This window comes from Anneissia japonica, unplaced genomic scaffold, assembly GCF_011630105.1.
Source record: "Anneissia japonica isolate Jap-2015-1 unplaced genomic scaffold, ASM1163010v1 scaffold287782_len627234_cov183, whole genome shotgun sequence".
NCBI lineage: Eukaryota > Metazoa > Echinodermata > Crinoidea > Comatulida > Comatulidae > Anneissia > Anneissia japonica.
The window spans coordinates 184,491-208,975 of record NW_022695201.1 but is presented as its reverse complement, the minus strand read 5'-3'; the positions used below and the strand labels follow the sequence as shown (position 1 = coordinate 208,975).

At 33.0% G+C, this 24,485-nt stretch overlaps 1 protein-coding gene across 5 annotated transcripts in view; it reads left to right on the top strand.

Moving 5' to 3' along the window:
* The window catches only part of LOC117101431, a 115,352-nt gene extending 98,823 nt beyond the window's left edge, over positions 1 to 16,529 (top strand). For 4 of the 5 annotated variants that reach the window (XM_033241410.1, XM_033241408.1, XM_033241409.1 and 1 more), the window contains 23 exons: positions 209 to 480; positions 692 to 848; positions 1,903 to 2,169; positions 2,389 to 2,660; positions 2,888 to 3,044; positions 3,285 to 3,434; positions 3,749 to 3,945; positions 4,467 to 4,574; positions 5,208 to 5,724; positions 5,820 to 6,091; positions 7,007 to 7,163; positions 7,970 to 8,125; positions 8,703 to 9,122; positions 9,337 to 9,647; positions 10,216 to 10,366; positions 11,039 to 11,200; positions 11,672 to 11,928; positions 12,437 to 12,590; positions 13,460 to 13,756; positions 14,135 to 14,163; positions 14,518 to 14,622; positions 15,229 to 15,271; positions 15,852 to 16,529. In XM_033241410.1, the coding sequence (XP_033097301.1) occupies positions 209 to 480; positions 692 to 848; positions 1,903 to 2,169; positions 2,389 to 2,660; positions 2,888 to 3,044; positions 3,285 to 3,434; positions 3,749 to 3,945; positions 4,467 to 4,574; positions 5,208 to 5,724; positions 5,820 to 6,091; positions 7,007 to 7,163; positions 7,970 to 8,125; positions 8,703 to 9,122; positions 9,337 to 9,647; positions 10,216 to 10,366; positions 11,039 to 11,200; positions 11,672 to 11,928; positions 12,437 to 12,590; positions 13,460 to 13,756; positions 14,135 to 14,163; positions 14,518 to 14,622; positions 15,229 to 15,271; positions 15,852 to 16,189 (4,949 nt within the window). In that variant the 3' untranslated portion in view covers positions 16,190 to 16,529. The remainder of the gene's footprint in view (positions 1 to 208; positions 481 to 691; positions 849 to 1,902; positions 2,170 to 2,388; positions 2,661 to 2,887; positions 3,045 to 3,284; positions 3,435 to 3,748; positions 3,946 to 4,466; positions 4,575 to 5,207; positions 5,725 to 5,819; positions 6,092 to 7,006; positions 7,164 to 7,969; positions 8,126 to 8,702; positions 9,123 to 9,336; positions 9,648 to 10,215; positions 10,367 to 11,038; positions 11,201 to 11,671; positions 11,929 to 12,436; positions 12,591 to 13,459; positions 13,757 to 14,134; positions 14,164 to 14,517; positions 14,623 to 15,228; positions 15,272 to 15,851) is intronic. The other variant, XM_033241407.1, reaches the window with a different exon arrangement.
* The last annotated feature ends 7,956 nt before the right edge of the window (positions 16,530 to 24,485 follow it).

Genomic DNA, 24,485 nt, shown 5'->3' with positions numbered 1-24,485 from the left:
ATCTACTATAGTATCGGTATACACAATGTTGCACAACTTAACTCTAATTGTGAATTATGATTGTCCGCCATAAAACTATGATACCATCAACTCCTCCACTTCATGGTATGATTCAAATTTTTTCTTTTGCACATTATGTACCAATGCTATTGGTAAAAGTTAAATACGGTATGTATGTATGTCTAAACTCTGCTCGTTCTTCCGTCAGAATGTGTTGAACCTCTGCGAAACATAAAAGATCGTTTGGAAAGTGATCGTAGTATTGATGATGGTGAAGATGCCTCTGAGACTTATATCGGATCAACTGGATGGAATCCAAGCATCGAATCTTTCCTCCAGGCTGCATATTCACAACCACTGAGGGTAACAGGCGTTGAAATCAACAGCCAGAGGGCTGCAACTATACGATTCACTGTCTCGTATACACAACGAGGAAGTGATGCTGTAGAACAGATCACTGATGATAATGGCAATCCAGTGGTAAACAATTTTGATTATTTAATGTCTATTTCTAAATGTTTTTAATAATAATAAGTCGGATTTTTAAAGCGCAATACATAGGTCTCTATGCGCTAGAAATATTCTTTATGTTTTCTGTTATAATTACTTACCATTTCATATGCACTTTAGCATTTTAAATTATAGTCTATTTATCTGGAAGATATTATATAATTTTAATTTTAATTTTCAGGTGTTTGAGAAGGAGCTTACTGGAAATCGTGTGACAGACAGACTACTTTTCTCTGATGTAGGAATTCTTGATGTAACTTCCATCAAGATCACTTTGACATATGTTCCAAATGAAAGCATCTCAGTGTCCTTTGAATTTGTTGGTTGCATTGAAGAGGGTAAGCTGTAATATTTGTTTAAAAAAAGTGTAGGATTTTAGTATTAAGAATTTTTAAATTTATGAAATATTTGTTTTAAAATTTTCATACACAGTGTACACAACCAGGATGCCGACAACAGAGATGCCAACCACCACAACCATGATGCCCACAACAACAACAACAGAGATGCCAACCACCACAACCATGATGCCAACAACAGAGATGCCAACCACCACCACTGTGATGCCAACCACTACGACCATGATGCCAACAACTACAACAATGGTGCCAACCACCACAGCAGAGATGCCAACCACTACAACCATGGTGCCAACAACCACAACCATGGAGCCAACCACCACAACCATGTTGCCAACAACCACTACAATGATACCAACGACTCCTATTCATGGTAGGTTTTAATTCTCTTTATTTATTATTGTATCTGTATACACAGTGTTGCACAACTTAACTCTAATTGTGAATTATGATTGTTCGTCCATCAAAATATGATACCGCCAACTACTCCTCTTCCTGGTATGATTCAATTGGTTTTTTGCGCATTAAACGTGCCAATGCTATTGGTGACAGTTAAATATGTATGTCTAAACTCTGTTCGTTCTTCCATCAGAATGTGTTGAGCCTCTGCGAAACATAAAAGATCGTTTGGAAAGTGATCGTAGTATTGATAATGGTGAAGATGCCTCTGTGACTTATATCGGATCAACTGGATGGAATCCAAGCATTGAATCTTTCCTCCAGGCTGCTTATTCACAACCACTGAGGGTAACAGGCGTTGAAATCAACAGTCAGAGGGCTGAAATTATAAGAGGGTAAGTTTTAATATTTGTTACAACTAGACTGTAGAATTTTAGTACTGAGAATTTTTAAATTTATGAAATATTGGTCTAAATTGAATCACCTTACCTTATTGTCATCTCTTTGCTCTATATAAGCTTAGTGTTCAGTAGTTGTGATTGCGCTTGATAATGATGGTTGAGCCGTCGAAACATGTCGTGGTATAAATTGATTATTTTTTATGAAATATTTGTTTTAAAATTTCCATACACAGTGTACACAACCAGGATGCCGACAACAGAGATGCCAACCACCACAACCATGAAGCCAACAACTACAACAGAGATGCCAACCACCATCACCACCACCGTGATGCCAACCACTACGACCATGATGCCAACAACTACAACAATGATGCCAACCACCACAGCAGAGATGCCAACCACTACAACCATGGTGCCAACAACCACAACCATGGAGCCAACCACCACAACCGTGTTGCCAACAACCACTACAATGATACCAACGACTCCTATTCATGGTAGGCTTTAATTCTCTTTATTTATTATTGTATCTGTATACACAGTGTTGCACAACTTAACTCTAATTGTGAATTATGATTGTTCGTCCATCAAAATATGATACCGCCAACTACTCCTCTTCTTGGTATGATTCAATTGGTTTTTTGCACATTAAACGTACCAATGCTATTGGTGACAGTTAAATATGTATGTCTAAACTCTGCTCGTTCTTCCATCAGAATGTGTTGAGCCTCTGCGAAACATAAAAGATCGTTTGGAAAGTGATCGTAGTATTGATAATGGTGAGGATGCCTCTGTGACTTATATCGGATCAACTGGATGGAATCCAAGCATTGAATCTTTCCTCCAGGCTGATTATTCACAACCACTGAGGGTAACAGGCGTTGAAATCAACAGTCAGAGGGCTGAAATTATACGATTCACTGTCTCGTATACACAACGAGGTAGTGATGCTGTAGAACAGATCACTGATGATAATGGCAATCCAGTGGTAAAAAAATTTGATTATTTAATGTCTATTTCAAAATGTTTTTAATAATAATAATAATAATAATAATAAATAGGATTTTTAAAGCACATAATACATGTCTCTGTGCGCTACAAATATTTTTTTTATGTTTTCAGTTATAATTACTAATTATTTCATATGCACATTAGCATTGTCAATTGTAAATTATTTATCTGGAAGATATTATAAAATGTTAATTTAATTTCCAGGTGTTTGAGAAGGAGCTTAGTGGAAATCGTGTGACAAACAGACTACTTTTCTCTGGTGAAGGAATTCTTGATGTAACCTCCATCAAGATCACTTTGACAGATGTTCCAAATGAGGACATCTTCGTATCCTTTGAATTTGTTGGTTGTATTGAAGAGGGTAAGTTTTAATATTTGTTACAACTAGACTGTAGAATTTTAGTACTGAGAATTTTTAAATTTATGAAATATTGGTCTAAATTGAATCACCTTACCTTATTGTCATCTCTTTGCTCTATATAAGCTTAGAGTTCAGTAGTTGTGATTGCGCTTGATAATGATGGTTGAGACGTTGAAACATGTCGTGGTATATATTGATTATTTTTTTATGAAATATTTGTTTTAAAATTTCCATACACAGTGTACACAACCAGGATGCCGACAACAGAGATGCCAACCACCACAACCATGAAGCCAACAACTACTACAGAGATGCCAACCACCACAACCGTGATGCCGACAACAACAACTATGATACCAACAACCACTGAAGTAATCACTACTACCATAGGTACTGCAGGCCATATTTTGATATAAAATAATATTTTATTGCTTTCACTAACTCCCCACTAAGATGAAGGACTAGTGTCCAAAAATTGGTATCTATTTCTTGCTGTTGACTTACGTTTGCTACCAATATCCAACCATTTCCCCCAGTATTTTGCCTTTTATACAGTTAGCACCTCTATAATGTAAATTATATACAGATGATTATACTATATGTGAATATATTTCAAGTAGATCAGTTAATATCCTGGAAACAAATAATCAAGTATGATTTCGTAAATTTAATTGTTAAATTGAATTTGACGTTCTTAATTTCAGTATGCAGTGAAGAATGTAATTGTGATGCAGGATGTGAACATCTTGGTACCAGTGACCGATTGCCTTGTCCCGATAATCCACAATGCGAGCATTGCCCCTGTGAAAGTGGGTATTATCGAGATAATATTTGGGGAACAAAATTGTGTATTCGTACCACCAATGAGTGTCCGTGTGAATATAATGGACAAACGTATGCCGTAAGTTAATAAAAATGAGACTTACTTATACGAATAAAAATATATGACAATAAAAAGCATAGAACCATAATAGTTAAAGAAGGCTAACATGTGACAATATAAAACCTCTTTATGTATATCATATGTATATGCTGCTAAAAGTTAACCTCTTGAGATATTTCTATAACAACTCATTAAATACTGATGCATATGTCTAGGTACTGCATTGCTTGTCTTATGTTTGCATCTAGGGAAATAGCTGTATTGCATGAGTATATCCGGAAATGTGTGTGGAGCACATATAACCTGTTCGCCAAATGAAAATGTTACTTATCTGAATGACTGTAGTGTGTGTTTTACGTTTCTGATGGTGTTTATTTGTTTTAAATTCATTTAGCAATACATAATAATGTCATAAGAAACGCTACATCAAACATATCATTTGAAGTACATGCAGTATTTCTTTTTATTTTTTTGTTTCTCCTTTTAAAATATATTATACACACACTGTTAATTCCTAATCTATTACAATTTACATCTAGTATAATGAAGAATTCTGGGAAGGTGATTGCTCTAGATGTATTTGCAATTCAGAGGGTGTGACTTACTGCGAAGACGATTGTGCCCTGACTGAAGAACATTGTAGCTCGGTACGTCCAACATTACATTTACTTGATCGTAAATTGATGCATTCGTGAGCGATCATGTAGTTGACCTGTAATACCCTGGCTTGTCAAGAAAATGCATTATTTGCTTTCACGCATATATTATATAAGATACAGTTTTGCCCGCCCTAAAACCTAATTCTAGAACTAGGATTTCGAGAAGGCCACTTGCAACTATTATTTAGAACGCAGTTTAATTATTCTTGCTATTTCTAAACTCCCAAAAAACCCCAAATTCATCATTGTATATTACGGTTTGTTGTGTTCACTTGAATACAATGTTCATACAATTATAATGATATACAAATTATTAGAATTCAAATTATAACAATTTGTTATAAATGAAACCTGCATTTATTGGATTTTCTAATCTCTTTTCAATGCTACAATCAACCTCTACTCCATAGTCATGTGTGGCGAGACAAAAAATATTTAATGTAACAGATTAAAGTACATTTGTATAGCCAATATATCTTTATTCACTAATATCAGAATAAAGATATATAGCCAATATATCTTTATTCTGATATTAGTGAACATAATTACATTTATTTATTTTAGCAGTCCCTATACACAAAAGTAGTTAAATATTTAAATGGTTATTATATTTTGTTGTAGATTGGAATGGTGCTTTCACAAGCACAAGAAACATGCTGCGAATGTTTGCCACAAACAACCACACTAACAACAACTATTGTTACAACTGAGGAACCAACAACCACTGTGCAGACTACTACTACTGAAACTACAACAACAAGACCACGAACAACTACAATGCTGCCAACAACGACTACAATAATGCCAACAACGTCTGTAACAACAGAACATCCAACAACCACAGTTACTACTGTAACCGAGACAACAACTAAACTAGCAACAACTCTGTATACAACAAAAGAAAGTACAACTGAAAAAACTACAATTGTTACAACTCCAAAACCAACGACAACAACAGAGATGCCAACAACAACAACAACCATGATGCCTACCACCACAACTATGATTCCGACCACAACAACAGAGATGCCGACCACCACAACCATGATGCCTACCACCACAACCACCATGATGCCGACTACCACTACAGAGATGCCAACTACCACAACAATGATACCGCCAACTACTCCTCTTTATGGTATGATTCAAATGTTTTCTTTTGCACATTTATGTACCAATGTTATTGGTAAAAGATAAATATGTGTGTCTAAACTGTGCTCTTTCTCCCATCAGAATGTGTTGAGCCTCTGCGAAACATAAAAGATAGTTTGGAAAGTGATCGTAGTATTGAGAATGATGAGGATGCCTCTGAGACTTATATCGGATCAAATGGATGGAATCCAAGAATTGATTCTTTCCTTAAAGCTGTGTATTCACAACCATTAAGAGTAACAGGCGTTGAAATCAATAGTCAGAGTGCTGTAACTGTACGATTCACTGTCTCTTATACACAACGGGGTAGTGATGCTGTAAAAGAGATCACTGATGATAATGGCAATCCAGTGGTAAGTATTATACAGTAGAACCCCTATTTAAGGGGACACATTTGGAACCAAAAAAAGTGTCTCCTATTAAGGGGGCACTAACCAAAAACATAAAATTGGTCCCTTAATATGGGTTTTTGGCATGTTTTCATATAACAATGACATTCTTTGTAATTTTATTTGTATTGACATAGAATCAGTTAAAGTAGAATAAGAACTAATTTATAGCAATAATTTGCAATGCAAATTATACAATTCATTTATAATATGAAATCAGCAGAAATGTAATTAATAGTTAAATATATTCCCAATATTTTTTTATTATGCAATGTTAATAACCAAATATTCTTTTTTTATCATTGAGCTTTCTATTAAATAATCAAATAATTTCATATGGTTTGAAATAGTATAATGTGATTGCTATGTGTGCAATATGTATGTGAAATGTCCTGAAAAGGTAAACAAATACTGGTTTATTTACAAATAACAACAATCACATTAGAGCTTTCCATTAGATTGATGTAGCATGATTAGAGTAATATGTTTTGATGTGGATTAGAATCCTATATGAAATACACAAAAAACAAAGAAAAGAAAATCCCCATTGTTAAGGGTTAAAATTGACAAGATTGATTTACGAAGTAACACATGCAGTAAGCCTATATTGATTTACTCATGAATGATTTGTTCTTATTTTTTAGAGTGCTGTAGATGTTTTGATTCAATGAAAAAAAATTAAATATCCCCTTAATAAGGGTTATTTGCCCATTTGGCACACTCCGAAAGTGTCCCCACTCCTTAATAGGGGTGTCCCCATAATAAGGGTTGGCTGTAGTGTTCAAAGGAAGGGTTCTACTGTAATTTTATTTCATTAAGTGTAAGAACTTCATCATTGTAGAGAATTTATATCAGAGATATTAATTGATGAATTTACAGGTGTTTGAGAAGGAACTTACCGGAAATCGTGCGACAGACAGACTACTGTTTTCTGGTGAAGGAATTCTTGATGTAACTTCCATCACGATTACTTTGGAATATGTTCCCGATGAGGACATCTTGGTATCCTTTGAATTTGTTGGTTGTATTGAGCAAGGTAGGTTGTAATAATGTTAGTAAAACTAATAAAATTGATTGTAAATATTATTGGTAGTAGTGATTATAATTAATTTCATTTTCCTATTTAAACTGGGTTATGCAATGTGTCACAGTATTTTAATGAAAGAATAAGTCAGTGTATGCATTGGCCTGCACCCTGAAACTGAAATGAAATAAGTTTAAAGCGTTACTGAACTTGCACATAAGCCTACTGCGACAACGGCTCTATTATCATAATCCAACTGCAATGTAATTGGAGCAGAGACCAACGAATATTTAAAGTTTAGCACAGATTATTAAAAAAAAAACAATATCAATTATATTATTAAAGAAAAAAACGAATTCATACGCCCTAGCTGTTGTTGTTAAATGATGGATTGTTCCGTAGATGAACTAGTATATGTACAATAATCAAGGTGTAGGCCTTGCCGATTAGGGCCTGGGAGAAGTAATGCTAGGCTATAGTTTTTTATTTTCTAGGCCAGCCGTGGCAATAGCCAGTTGTTGATGTGATCGCCGATCGAGCATTTCTATAAAATCGGCGACTGATTTCTATTTAAGTGTGTAGCAATTATAGAACCAAGGCTTTCCGCCAATTTGAACAACTTAACTATTGTCACCATTTTATTGAAACTGCGGCGTGTTTCTTGATAAGACTTGAATCTTAAAAAACAATTGATGGGGAGAATGATTATAATAATAATGGTGAAGATTATAATGGTGATGATGATACGGATGCTGATGAAGATATCATTAACCTAACTGTCAGAAAATGTTTAAATATGTTTTCGTTTTCATATACAGAGTATACATCCATCAAGCCAACAACTACAACAGAATTGCCAACTACCACAATGGAGATGCCAACAACTACAACTAAGATGCCGACAACCACAACGGAAATGCCAACAACTACAACTGAGATGCCACCAACCACTAGAACCACAGTCAAAACTACTGGTTAGATCCTAAATTTATTACTTGGAATTAACAATAATTATTAAGAATACTATTTGAAAGATGGTTATCTCTAAATTACATCTATGTAAGTATGTTTCATATATATATTGTTAAATTATTATATAAATCGTTAACGTAAGGTAAATACAGTGTTTGAATGAAGGACATATTACTACATCGTATAGCATAGCTCTCAACAAATGCAGTTCTATAAATTAATAAAAAAATTGTGTAATAAAATGCCTCTGGTGGGATTCGAATCTGCGACCTAGCCGTACCTATTGTGTAATAGAGTGTATCTGGCGTATTTGAATCTGTTCAACCATGAAGCCTCTGTGGTGTAATGGTTATGACGCTCGCCTTGACAGCAAAAGGTCGGAAGTTCGAATTTATACATTTATATATTTTAATGGCACTATTAATACACTATGAAGGTAATTCAACTAATTTAACACGGACTTTTAATAAGATAATTATTTAACATATTTTTTTAGAAGTTACAAAATACACTATGAAGGTAATTCAACTAATTTAACACGGACTTTTAATAAGATAATTATTTAACATATTTTTTTAGAAGTTACAACAACTCCAATGAGTACATCTGAGATCACAACTGTGAGGACAACAACCATGATACCAACAACCACAACAACGATGCCAACAACGACCACCATGACCTCAACAGTCACAACAGAGACGCCAACAACGACTACCATGACTCCAACAATGACAACAGAGCTACCAACAACCACGACAATGGTCCCAACAACTACAGCGGAGATGCCAACCACTACGACAGAGATGCCAACAACTACAACAGAAATGCCAACGACCACGTTCACAACTATGATTACAACTGAACCAGTTACCACAACAGTTCTACCAACAACAACACAGACATCAACATTCACGACAGTTACAACACCAGCACCTACAACTACAATAGTTGAGACTACAACAAGCAAGTTAACAACTACAGTAGAACCAACTGAAGGTAATAAGATATTTTTATTTCATGATGAATTTTTAAATAATAAAAATAATACCTATTCATAAATATTTTTATATTTTTATTGCATAAAACCGACAATAGTTTATTTGTCGTAGCCATTATAAAATTTATTCCATCTATTTTATTTCCAAAATAATAAATACAGTATTAAAGTTAGAAATATTTACATATTGTTACTGTACTCTCCATTTTGTAGGACCATGTAGAAAGTCTCTAGGAATTGACGCTTTGGAGTCTCCTCTTGATGTCAAGCGCTACCTGCAAAATGTTTTGGATAGTGATGATTCAAGTATTATCGATAGTAGAAACCCTTGGTCACCAGAGGTTAGTGCAGAAGATGATCTTCCAGAGGTTAGCGTTGTCTTTAGTAAGCCGATTGAGTTAATGGCAATTGCTATCCAAGGTGATGGGTCTAAGGTTGCAACAGTGTTTACTGTAGAGTACCAGGAACCAAATGATGATCAATGGCTGCCATTCAAAGACCAGGTCGATGATGTTCTACCAAAGGTAAGTTTTTCTTATTATTTTTAATAAGCATATAGGGCAAGTGGTTAAACCGTTGGTAGCTACTGTGTGCGTGCACAGAATTGTGGTGTGGTTTGTTTCTATTGCACCAAGCTGTTCTTTACGTGAACTACAGGTTATAGTCTACTGTCTTTTATAAAGGATAATTAGGCCATGTGCTGCTCAATTCACATGTGCTGTACTGCGGTCGCTGTGAGACATCAGGAGCTGACCCCAAATGTTCTAATTAGTTTATTATCTTATGATGTATTACTACCAAAGAATATAAATAGTTATCCCTAAATCCCGTAAAATTTATTATATTTTCTGTTTGTACGCACCGATTAAACATTTGTGCATTGGATAAAACTATTCTACTAACAGTGTTAAAATGTTAAAAGGATTCATAATATAATATATAATATTGTAATGAACATTATACATGAAATTGCTATTACCATTAATGTATTAACATCGGAAATAAAACTGATATATTGTAATTTTTAAGATAAAATTTTATTATATTTTAAAAGAATACCTGAAAATCAAGAATTTCTTGTTTCTTTCTTAGGAGTTCGAAATTGAACAACGGAATGACAATTCTGAAGTCGTTGAGTTTGACGTAGAGATTGATATGGTGAAGGCTCTTAGAATTTCTGTCAAAGAATGGTCAGATTCTGGACTAAGTTTACGAATCGACGTCATTGGCTGTTTAGCTGAGGGTAGATAACATATATTCCATCATTTCGATTATTTCATTCATCCATCCCGTTATTTATTCTTTATTTTACTTTAACAAAAAAGAAACTCAATAACTCCACCACAACCCTTTAACTGTTGTTTCGGGACTTAAGTGTTATCCACAGTATCATCTAACGTTTTTTTTTTTGTTTTGGTTTTTTTTTTTTAGTATTTTGGCGTGTTATATTTTTTGTAGTTGGCCCTAGCAGAAACATCCATTGTTGTATTTCCCATTGTTTAAAAATGGCCCTTTTATAAAGTTTGAAACTGATAAAATCTTGGCATTTTCAGGACAAAAAATGCATGATTTTAAAAAGCGAGAATATTTCAGATTCAGTTACTTTTGTACATGCGTTGCTAGCTATTTTGAAGGCACTTCGGCATTTTACCGTCATTGACATCAGTTGACATATATTTAAGTTTTTATACTGAAAGATACCAATCTATATAGTATTTAGGGACCATGAGTATAGATTTTAATTTGTCATCATTCTGAAAATGTATTCATGTAGCATTTAAAACCATGATAATTACGAACTTGTTTCTTTTAAAGTTCGTTACAGCTAACCGTTAAGGAAATGTACACATTGCTCGCAAGTGCACTTTATAAAACAGGTAAATAATAATAATTGTGTAATGTATTGTATTTATAGTTGTGACAACCACAGAAACCATAACAACTAAACAGTCTACTACTGTTTCACCAACAACCACCCACGTAATGACAACAGAAAAAGCCACGACTGTCTTACCAACAACCAGAACAACCACAGAATCTACAACTATGGCAATTACTACACCTATGGAAACAACAGGTAAGGAATTATTTTAAAAACTCCTCAATAATATTTACAAATCATTCACCATATATATCATAATATCATATCATATATTTTGCCTTATAACATACAAAAAACAATACAAAAACACAGGTAGTAATTCAGCAAGGCAGCATTGCCAAAATTTAATTTAAAAAAAATCAAAGTCAAAGTGGCTTTCCACACTGAAAAACTACAACAAAGAAGAGAGCATTATTCAAATATATAAAATTCAATTACAGTTAGAAATCACATAGATGGCAAAAATAAAATTCAAAAGCAATTTAAAATATATAACAATTGTTTTGAAATATGTAAAATCGAAATATGGCATTTGATTTTCGGTTATCAATACATCACCTAAAGAGCAATGATGTTTATACAACACAACGTATTGCTTAAGCTGTACTATTAATATAAATATCCCATTGTTTGCTCACAATTTCTGACAATAATGTCTTTTTGAAGAGGGACCTTGTTCTGAAGAGTTGACTGAACTTGGGGAAGAAGGTGAGCGTACAACAAGCCCAGGTGAAGGATCAACTTCTATGGAAGGCGAGTCACCATTCAAAGCAGATTCAATTCTTGATATCTGGGCTGTAACCACCTTCCCCTCGCCTGTCCAGTTGTCAGCTGTTGTTTTCAAATCAAGTGATGTTGATGTTTTTATCACAAATGTCGAGATAACATTCTTCAGAGATGATATGCCTATCGAGACTAGAAATGTAAGAACAATATATTTTATCAATGGTTTTATCGCCCATCATTAGGATTTATTTATTTCATTTATCCTGTCTTAATGAAAAATACCAAAACAAATCTGAGGTGTGGGTTTATTGGTTGCTTGAACAAACATAGATTACAGTGAGTTTAAGCTTTAGATTTTAAAAACTGAAGGGAATGCTGTAGTAATAATAACTAGATAGTACGGTATAGTTTACCATTTGATTTGTGTGTTTTGTAAGAGCTATCATGTAAAATATTTTAAAACGGAAAATCACAATTAACCTAATTACTAAGTCAAGTCCATCATATCTCTTTGTACAGATGTTTAGAGTGTGATACCACAAAATTTAAACCTATTACAACCTGATTCACTCCTAGTTATATTTGATTTGTACGAAGATGTGTCGAATGTTTTTTGTTTGTGTCGAATTTATAATAAGTAGATTAGTAGCATAAACATTACTTTATTTTATTTTATATTTTTTATATTTTATAAATTAATTTCAGGAATATGAGGTTGTATTTAAAAATGATGTCGCGCGTGTAAAACTAGCAGGATTGGTTGGTCCTTTGGACTCTGTACGTATAAAAGTAACAGGATCAAGTGTTCAAGAGGAGTCTCCAACTTTGCAATTCAAATTCCTTGGCTGTAAAGTCGAGGGTGAGTACACATTTCCAGTTCGGGAGCAGATTTTTCCAGATTTCTCACAAACATTTTCCCTTAAATACTTTTCCCGGTATGTTTTTCCTGGTCTGATTGATAAAGAAAATAGTGCCTATGAGAATTTTTTGATCCATCCTTATATAATATTAATACTGTATTTATTCGGATAAACGCCAGAGGGGGTTTATTGTTGAGAAGTATTTTTAAGGTGTTGTTCTGAAAGGCATTTATTTATATTTTTGGTGTAAAATGGATACGTATCCTCAAATATACGCCCTTAATTTCACTGTAAATTTGGAACTACAACACATAATATTACCGTCAAATTGTGTTACTGCCTGATCATAAAAACCTATTGATCCCAACCAAGTTTATAGAAACAATGTAGACGTACATTAATAGAATATGTTGAACATGTTCACGAGTCGAATAGCCGAGCAGTTAAGGCAGGGGAGCTGCATGGTTCCTACAGTCATAATATCAGCGCTGGAGGTGCAACGTGTCTCTCGGATAAGGACTACTGTAGGCCCAGTGTACACAATTGGCTCATGTGCACTATAAAGAATCCAGTACATTTTTCGAAAGGAGTTGGGCTTTAGCGGATGTAATCGTCCATACAGCATTTGTTGTGGACAGTCGAGAGTGGTGGGATACTCCGACACGAAGAGGCCCTTAGGGGAGAAGTTTATACTGTATGGGCTAGTCTACGTTTTAAGCGCTATGATTTTCATGAAATAACGCTATATAAGTGTTTTAATGTATATGTTTTTTTTTTGTTTTTGTTTATTCAAATTGGAGTTTATTCATATTGGGGCGTTTATTCTAATAAATAATAAATACGGTATGCATCTTTATTCATTTTTCAGTTACCACCGAATCTACGACAATTTCTACCACTGAGGTTACAACCAGAATGTCAACCACTCCAGTACGTACCACAACTGTTACAACCACCAAGACCACACCATATGTTACCACAGAGGAGGTCACCACTATATCGCCAACCACGACTGTAACCACGATATCAACAATGACACCATCAGAAACGACTACAAAGATGACCACGACAACACCGACAGAAACAACCGTAGTGACCACAACAGAAACACCAACGACAACGATGTCAACAACAAGAACTACATCAGTGATGACTACAGAGCAGTGTGAGTCAAATGTTATTAGATACATTAGGCAAATTCATTTTATATAGTGTGTTTTAAAATCACATTACTCTTTCATGTCATGCTGTCAGCTATTCAGTAAAACAGTATACAAAAACCATATAAGGGGCACCCCTAGATACTGTGTATTACACAAAAATAAAGTGACTCCCTTTGATTTATATCATGTTTACTAAGAAACTTCAACAATTTTTAGCATCAAAGTGATTCGTTACATAAAAGAATGATTTTTTTTTGCCTGTTTTTCTTTTACTGTCTCTGTTATTTTTTTTACTGATTTCTATACTTTTGAGCTTCTACTTTTTTATATATCCATATAAAATAAAATAGAAATTGTGATAATTTAATCTTTAATTTCAGATTGTACTTACAATGGTGTCAGATATGCGGTAAGTTTTTTTTCTGGTTTTGTTTATTCTTTACACGATTATTTTTATTACTTACATATTTTGTGTCTTAAAGCAATGATGTGGTGAAACTTTTTGGAAATTCAGAAAAAATAATTACACATGGATTGCATTATATTTAATGACAATCTTTCTGTATTCTAAGCGTTTAATTTGAATGATAATATGTTGTTTGCCTTAATTTAAATTCTATTTTTGATCATCCGTCTTTGTTGTATTATATTTATTAAACATTGAGTAGCTAGATTTAAAGGACGGGGTCGACAAAGGTTGTGCACTAAATTTGTCTATCAGATATATCTGAAAATTATTTTCTTTTTTTTATTTGAATATCAGCCTGGTGATAGTGTACCTTCTGATGACCCTTGTGATACAATCATATGTACTTATGACGGAATCGAAGTTGCTTCTATCCAATGCGATGTGATTGAATGTGTTGATGTAAGTTACTTAGTTTTCTTATCAAACAAGATCATTAACATCACTCCAGATCATATTTATCTTTTTTATACAGAAAATAGGTTTCATATAATATTTTCCAATTAAAAGTTCAAAAATGTGATGGTAAAATTCAAGGCAATAAACAACCTTAAACAAACTAAATGCATAACGAATAATGTTATTGTAAATGGTATTTCAACTTTTTCGAACAATTTATTTCTTCATATACCGAAAGGTCCACTGATTAATCTCAGATAAGAAAGTATAATACAGTACATACTCCAAGTATTGAAATGCACGCCATCATGTTGGGATTCAATATTTCGACATTAATCATGTCATCATCAGGAATTATTTCTTTATTGTTAATGTTGTTGTTATGCCGCTGTTATTAGTTTGATCTGTATTGCTAGTGATATTGTTATAATTGTTATTGTTTTTATTATTAATATTATTAAAGTAGTCCTATGTATGTTTACCTACATGTACTTGATTGCCGCATGCCTGTATCTCTGTATCTATTATAGTCCTATGTTAAGTGTAGTTAAATATACTCTTAATTGAGTTTGACTGTTAAAATAATTGAGGGAAACATGTTTTTTTCAGGGCACATTATTTACCTATGAAGGTGATTGCTGTCCAACATGCGGTAGGAAATATTCTATTTTTCATTTTTTAAAAATTATATCGTAAAACTTTTACGCAATAAATTATTAAAAATGTATTGATGATGAAATGGTATAGAAGTATGTGCATAAGAATGTTGACAGTTTGCTAATATACTGTCATTGGACAGAATGATGTAATAAATTTCACAATAATATTACTGAAATTGGGTTATCTGGGTCGGGCGCTTTGGAAGTTTGGGTGTACAAACAGTGATGGAGCAGCAGGGCCGGATTTAGGGAAGGGGGACGGGGAGTTTGCCACTGTAGTATTTTATTTAACAGAAACAAATATAAAATGGCATACAAATATAAAATGTTTAGTAACAGCATATACTGCACACGCATTATACCATTATTGGATAATTATTTATTTGAGAAATTATATTGCATCTTGGCCTATAAGGAATTGGTGCCTCTCGATTTAAAAAAATTGATCCCACCCCTGCATTTAAACTGGGGAGGGTGTGGCAGGATTGTGGTATAGTGTGTGTGTTTTGAGCTTCATTCTGTGTGTTGATAGCTTCATACGATTTACGATTCTATTTTTATACTTTCTTGCAGTGAATGATAAGTGCAAAGTCTATGAAGAATACGATGAAAACTTCACTATAGATGAGTGTGTATCAGATCAACCACTCCTTAAAACATCATGCGTTGGACGCTGTGAATCAACCAGCAATGCCACTACGATGGCTCCTTACTTCAGTTCACATTGTAACTGTTGTAAACCAGCTTCCTTTACAACACAAACCTTGGAACTTACCTGCCCAGGTGAGAAGCAGCAGACGTTCGAATACTACGTCATAGAATCATGTAGCTGTGATATTTGCGAGTACGATGTCCCTGCAACTGAGTTACCAAATATTGGATTTGTAGGCGGATACCAAACAGGACCTTAATGTGATTACCTAAGTGATGAAATGAATTTATATTAGTTTAGTGTTATTAAATTTAAATTTTTAAACAGATTAAGTATAATACGAATAGTCTATTTCGTGAATACTACTTGGATAAAAAGACTAATTGTCATTGTTCCCGAAACTCATAGACTTTCAACATCACAATTAATTTTGTGTATGTCAAATATTTATTAAAAGAAAAGAAGCATCGTACATGCTGTATAATTTTTCACTAATATCAGAAAATATTGTACGTTATATAAACAGTTCACGTTTTTTCAAACAGTATTAAAGATTAGGTTGTATTTGTTTGAGCATTAAATACCCTTCTAAGCATTTACGTTTGTGGTTGTATAATTTAATTTTTGTTTATCTATTTGATCATCAATGTGCGCAATAAGAACATTGTGTAGCATAACCACTGGCGTAAATGATGCTCTCCCTATGTCAAAATAAAAAAAAAAGATGGACTATGTCAGTATCTGTCTCTTATACACATCTAGATGTGTATAAGAGACAGATGAAAACTCAGATACGTAAAATGTTGACTTAGTGTCGACATAGAATAACATAAGTAATAGGCCTATGTATACTTATTTTGTGAAGGACTATTCGTTAAAAACCTAAGATCTTATTTGATGCAAATTTATAAGTGTTTAATTTTAAGATTCTCTGTAACTCAGTACAACGTATAAATCAGTAAGACATTTAAAATATGTAGTTACTACTACAAATTTAATATCACCAAAGAATGGTTAGGCAAATTAAAATGTTGTGCAACAGGAAAAACAACTACAAACTGCATTTGTTATGGTTGTTTCACCGAAGTCGAAATTTTCTCCCTGTTTTGCTGATATAGCAGCCACGATCACACGTGGAACATACGATTATGTATATAACATTTGTAGAATTACATGTGGTAATGAGCAGGGCCGGTGGAACGTTTTTCAAAATGGGGGAGCCACTAGTAAGATAAATGGGAATATGAATGGGTTCAAAGTTAGTGGGTGGGGGGGGGGACATTTTTACCAAAAACCCCAAAAAGGAAGGGGGTTCGGGGTCCTCCACCGAGAAAAATTTTGATTCTTAGATTGCGGGGAATGAGCTTTCCTGACTTTGAGCTAGGTGTCTATTTATGACTTAAGGACTTTAAATTTGTTAAAAATTCAAGGTTTTCCCCTCTTAAAACGGTCAGGTAAATTGTTCTCATTCCTATTACAGTAAATAGGCCTTACGTATGTATGCCTATAAAATAAATGAGTAATTGTACACGTATTCTTATATGAATCGATAAATCCCAAAAAAAGAATGGTGGAGGGGTGGGGAGGTTGTGTCCTGGGGTCCTGCTTCGTGAAAATTTTGATTCCTGAATAGTGGAAATGAGCTTTCTCGAATTCTGAGGTGTCTTTTAATGACTTTTAATTTCTTAAAAAATCAAGGTTTTTCCCTATTGAAAACGATTCCATGAATCGATGAACCCAAAGGTTTTCCACCTCTTGAAAAGGGTCAGGTAAACTTTCTCATTCTCATTGCAGTGAATAGGCCTGTTATGTGTGTATACATACATAAACAAATGAGTAGTTGCATACGTGTTCCCCATGAATTGATAAACTCATTATTATTAAAGTAAATAGGCCTTATATGTGTATGCATACATAAAAAAAAAAGAGTAATTGCATACGTATTTTTATTACATGAATCGATAAATCCCCAAAAGAAAGGAGGGTCTGGGGAAGATTTTGATAAAAGAATTTGAAATATATTTTACACCTAGGGGTGGCGCCAGTTGAGGGAGCCTCAATCCATGTCGGAGTGAAAAACCACAATTCGTTGGGGAGAAAAAAATATGTATTTCCTACATATTAATTAGTAGACTCTAAAATCGAATAAAAAATAAGCATTTGAATCTCTAAATTGTCAAACGTTTTAGAGGCGGCCCCCAAGACCACTTCGAATTGTTTTGACCTAACCACACTTTCGTCGAGAACATCGGCCCCCCTGTCGTTGACCTCAGGCCCCCTTCGGGCAAATGCTGGCGCCACCTCTGTTTACACAAATATTAGTGAATAGGCTCAAGGTAGCCATTACAATTTTAAAAATGTCGAAATCCTCATTAATTAAAACTTAGTTTTGTAAAATTTTTGAGATAATAATCAAATTGCCCAACGACACATCATTTGATATTTGTCTTTCCAATTCTTTTAGAGTTCTGGTCTACTTATCAAGAGACTCATCGACTATATTGCGCTCAAAAAACATACTGCAGACGGAAGTGGAATTTGTTTCTCATAATTAATTCTATCTGTGTAGCATAACCACTGGCGTAAATGATGCTCTCCCTATGTCAAAATAAAAAAAAAAGATGGACTATGTCAGTATAGGTCTGATTAATGACTTCGGATATTAGAAATGTTAACACTGATTTAGACGATGTTTTTTAAATGTTGTGTTTTTCTTTTTTTAATGAAAGATATCGGGTATTTTTGTTGCTTTGGTTTAACTTGCATATGAGAGTGTAAATGTACTTGTTAAATTTTATACAAAGTACAGTAAAACTATCCTCCTCCCGGTAATTCTAATTCCAGGTTTCAGGGCTGGAATTCGTATACTAAAAAGTGATGGCTAGACCAATGTGGGGGTGGATGCTAATTAGCGGTGGGCGCTGAAATAGTAATTTCTAGGTTAGTAGCCTGGTAGGACACTACTTCCTTTGGCAGAAATTTTCTTGCAGATAGCCTACACGGTTTTTGTGCACCTGTCTAACATCCAAATTACGGTGGAAGCAAGCTTGTATGTAAACTACTGTATCGTAGGCACGTCGTCGCCAAAAGCATCTAAAATATTGAATTTCGGAGTGTTTCTTCTAAGTTTTGAAAATGTACATAGAGGTAAGTAAAGCGTGCACTATGCCGTACTGTTACTGTTGTAGGCATACACGGTGATAGATTTAATTGCGGCATCCATTGTTGTGTTGTTGTTCAGGGCTGTCTACATTGTTCAGACCGCAGTGTGCTCTAAATTACACAAATCAATCGTGATGTTGGTAGTCTATGACTCGATTTGAAGAGAGTCCTTTTCATTCATTTTGTGGACTGTTTTTTAAAACACAGCAAACCGACTAATTGCCATTGTTCCTTTAAGAACACCCTCTTAGTCGGTATATCCAGGTGTCTCACTCATAAACTACCAACATCACTTTTGATTTATGTAAATTTGGCCATAATACAATGGCATTAAACCGGAATATCCGAAGTTAAAATATAAACAACAGTTACAACAAAACAGAGCTAAAAATGTGTTGTGTAATGACATGTATATTTTTTATAGTAGTTCAACCTACTTTCAACAATGTAAATTTATGTACTCTTTGAAATAAAAAAAAATCATTTTAATTAATTTAATAAATTTTAATATTATTTATATAGTGACTTAAAAAAGATCCATGGGTCGTAAAATGCGCTTTCATTTGAATACAGTAGGCCTATTATAACAGTCGCATAAATATACAAGTCATGAAAATAGAATACAGCATACAGTGATTTTAATGCCGTTAATGTCCACACAATCTTTGTGTGGTTGTACATTTTATTATTTTTTTATCTAAATCATTTTAATTAATTCAATAAAGTGTAATATTATTTATACAGTGACTTAAAAACGATCCGTGGGTTGTTTAAATTTAAATTTAATTAAAATAGGTCTATAAGAACCGCATAAATATAAAATTCATGGAAACAGAATGCCGTTAATGTTATCAAAATCGTTGAATATTTATACATTTTAATATATTCTTGCACTGTATTCGTTTTTCGATATATCAGCATTTTTGTTGTTTTTAAGTATTCTATGTTGAATGTATATCTACAGATATATATTTATACATTCGTATATTTCCTGCACTAATTGGACACTTTTTTTTAGAGTTTTTTTAAACAGAATATAGATATATATATATATATATATATATATGTATGTATGTATGTATGTATGTGTGTGTGTATGTGTATAAAAATGTGTATAGGCCTATATATTTATGTGTATGTATATATATGTATATAACTCAATGAAAAAGACAATGATATGTCAACGACTTGGTAGACTTTGAACACAAATTTTATTCAAAACATGAATATTTCAACCCTGTCCTCGGGTCTTCTTCAGTATATGTGACAAACAAAATATAAGTTGGCTATTACAATAATTATGATAAAAAGTATAGTATAATATGATTGGTCGACGTTTTAATAGAATACAATGAACATGGTGATAAGACAAAAAAACTAAGGTGCGGAGTAAGAATAGAAATAATTAACAGTTCAATTAATTGTGAACTGTAATTATAATGAGGCTAATATCGGTAGGGGAACACAGATCTAATTCGGCAATAACAATAATGAAAATAAACAATGACATAGAATAAAGAAGCCGCTTAGATTAAACCCCCTTCAACATGATAAATAGCAAATAAGCAAAAATATTTTAACAAACAGGCAAGTTCTATAACAAAGAGCCAGAAAGGCAGAAATAGAAACCATTATTTGATATAGAGAAATACATATATATAATTATTATATATATATATATATATATATATATATATATATGATGACTGAATAAAAAGGCATATACAAAACAATAATAGGCAATCAAAAAAATACAGATTTGATAGAAATAATAATAATAATAATAATAATAATAATAATAATGATAGTCATATGAATTACTAAAAAGGATTAAGAATAAGGGAAATTATAGTCAGTGATCATACCAAGTCCGAATATGTGGGTTTTGTGTATGATTATGTGTCTGAGTTCTGATATGCGCCTTTTATTAAGGGATGGGAAATTACTGGCAATGAGAGTACAGCGCAATTTATTTATAGAATGGCCGGGGGATTTGAAGTCGTCGGCTACAGGGAAACCCTTACTGTGATTGCGGATGGATTGTTTGTGGTTGTTGATATATATATATATATATATATATATATATATATATGTATATGTGTATATGTGTATATGTATATGTATATATGTATATATGTATATGTATATATGTATATATAAGCCTATATATATGTATATATATATATAAATGTATATAAGACTATATATATATATGTATATATGTATATATATATATATATATCAAGTGCCTGCATTAAGCTTAGTAATAGTAACCCATACTCTAATGGTAACACACCCTAAAAAATCAAAGAGAATTAACCCAGGGTTACAAGTTTTACAGGCATATGATATCTGAGAAACCAAACATTTGGTCCCATGTCCCATTTATATCCGGAATATGCTTATATTAAACTTCATAGTTGTTAAGTTTATCATGTTGGCTGCCAACTATTTTGTGCCTTTAAGCTAATTGATTTTTTTTCACTTAGAAAGTGGGTTGCCAAGACAATTTTATCAAGGATTCCAAAAGAGGATTGGGATGTACGGATCAAGGCAGCCGCAATGAACGCGCTGAGAGGCAAACGATCAGATTGGAGCTACAGACGAAAGTGACAAAGGGAACTAGGCCTTAGCTTCAATAAGATCATCAGTCTATTTTTTTTTCGTATTTCTGTGGTTGTTTGATTATTTATTTGTAGCTTAGGTGATCTCTTTCTGACAGTTTAGATAAGGTTGTGAATTTTTGGTTCCTACTGTATGTGTAGCAGCATAGCATTATATTGGATTTGTATAGTATGTGTGTAACACTGAATTCAAACAACCAAACTTAAACTCATTCTGATGACTTAAGGATTTTTAGAATTAATAAATTTGTTTGTTTATCTTGTAATTGTAACATAAATAATCATGTACTAAATTTAACTTTGTAATTTCATGTGTTCCAGCTAACAGACAACAATCAAACAGCTCCATTTGTAGCAGCAAGCAGCAACTTAAACAATAAAAGCAAGTTCGACAAAGTGCGTTTCTCTTCCACTGTTATAATTAAGGTATGTTTTAATTAGAAGTATTTGCACCTTCACACTGCCAAGTAACAACAATTTTTTTAAATTTAATTCAATTGTTTATATCAATCATATTATTCATTCATTTGTTCATTCACTCGTTCATTCATACATTCATTCATCCATTAACTCATTTATTTATTACTTTATTAAAACATGTTTTATGAGAAATAATGTAACGTCAATACCCACTTAAATGGCTTTTCTGTGTGCAAAGATATGGATTAGAATATTTTTGTAAGTAGTCTTTTCACTTGCTGCATTTCATCTACGAATATTTGCTCTTCAACATGAAATGAAGATGGCCCACATTGTTAAGAGAAAACTCAAAAACCTTGCTGTTCAGGGACATTTAAACCTTTTAATTAACCTATTTATGACTGATCATAATTTAGATATATTTTATTTTAATTCTCGTAAAAATGGATAGCACCCCTTGTCTTAAAAGTCAGAAACCCCCAATATATAATGTTTCATAGCCATGATCCTACTTTTTGTTTTGTATTAGCCTTGCATTTGGCTCCGTTTTTAGTCAGCTAGCATCAGGACCATAAAAAGCAGAAAAAAGTAAAAATTCCGACCATGAACAGGGTGTCGTCTTATACGCCCGACATACAAAATTCGCCCAAAAATCTTCTGGAACTCGGGCGATGTCTTATACGCGAGTATATTCCTTATAGGCCTATATATACGGTATACATATATATTATATATATAATATATATAGGCCTATGTGTGTGTGTGTATGTATGTGTGTATATAAGTACAACGTTTTACTAACAACTTACAGAATGTATTAAATCAATTAAACAATCAATCTATTTTCTGAATTTGCATTCCTATCATTAATGTCATAACATTTTGGAAAAGTATTGATTTTTATACTTAAATAGGACTACTTAACCGAAATATATTTTGAATGTATTTCTCACTTGTTCAGTCTCTTTTATTTCAGAATCTGAGGTCTACCGATCCACGAAGAAGTGCGAGATCGATGTACACTCATTATCACTGGAACACAATGTATAATATTAAGTTGCCGGAACACAATATACTATCAATATCCGGATTTATGTGGTCTTCTGCAAATAATCGCGGGCAGATATATAGTAGGTTTTTATACCACTGGATCATCGAATGTTTAAATTTGCAAATATGTGTTCTTGTACAACCAACAAGTAATACTCGAACGATATTACATAGGCCTACTTTAATGTAATAAGGCCTAAGCATTATATATATATTATATATATATTTATATATATATAATAATTAAATTTATATATATATTTATATTTATATATAACTACAATCTTTGTGTTTGATTTATATTACCTTATATAGTTCTGATGTAACATTTACCAGTAAGAAATGTTAATAAAAATTAACCGATGTGTAGTTTTGTCGTAATTGCGTTAATAATGTATATTTCATGTTATTAATCAGTATGTAATCAAATTAAATATTATAATTAATTCGAATCGCATAAACCACTATTATAGCCTACTACTATATCTTATAAACACTAATATTTCCAGATATCTGCATTATACAAACAAATCAGGAAAATTTTCAGAGCAAGGTACATCGAATTTTACAAAACAGGAAATGACGTCAGTTGCTAGGCAACAGCTCATGCATATTCAGTAACACCTGTGCTCATTAGACTAACAATAAAAACTTTTAGCTCAGATTTGACAAAATCGACCAAAAAGATTTTATTGTTAGTCTAATTAGAACAGGTGTTACTGAATATTCATGATTATGCATGAGCTTGTTGCTTAGCAACCACGTCATTTCCGGTTTTATGTCTTTTGTTGGGGATTTCCAAATATTCACGATACAAACAAATTTGGAAAATTTTCAGAGCAAGGTGCATCGAATTTTAAAAACAGGAAATGACGTCAGTTGCTAAGCAACAGCTCATGCATATTCAGTAACACCTGTGCTCATTAGACTAACAATAAAAACTTTTTGGTCGATTTTGACAAAATCGACCAAAAAGATTTTATTGTTAGTCTAATTAGAACAGGTGTTACTGAATATTCATGATTATGCATGAGCTTGTTGCTTAGCAACCACGTCAGTTCCGGTTTTATGGTTTTTGTTAAGGTCGTCCTCTAGAGCATTTCATCAGGATTTCATTGCTAGTTTAATAGGCAACGTGGCAAATAACTATTGATGAAGCAAATTTTACAAATTATTCTTCATTTTTGCTTTACGCCTATAAGTTAGGTATTGAAATTATTGAAGTAAACACAGTCATTGAATAAGAGAATGAGAAGAAATTCATAATTCCATTTTATATTTATTTTTAACCATTGAAAA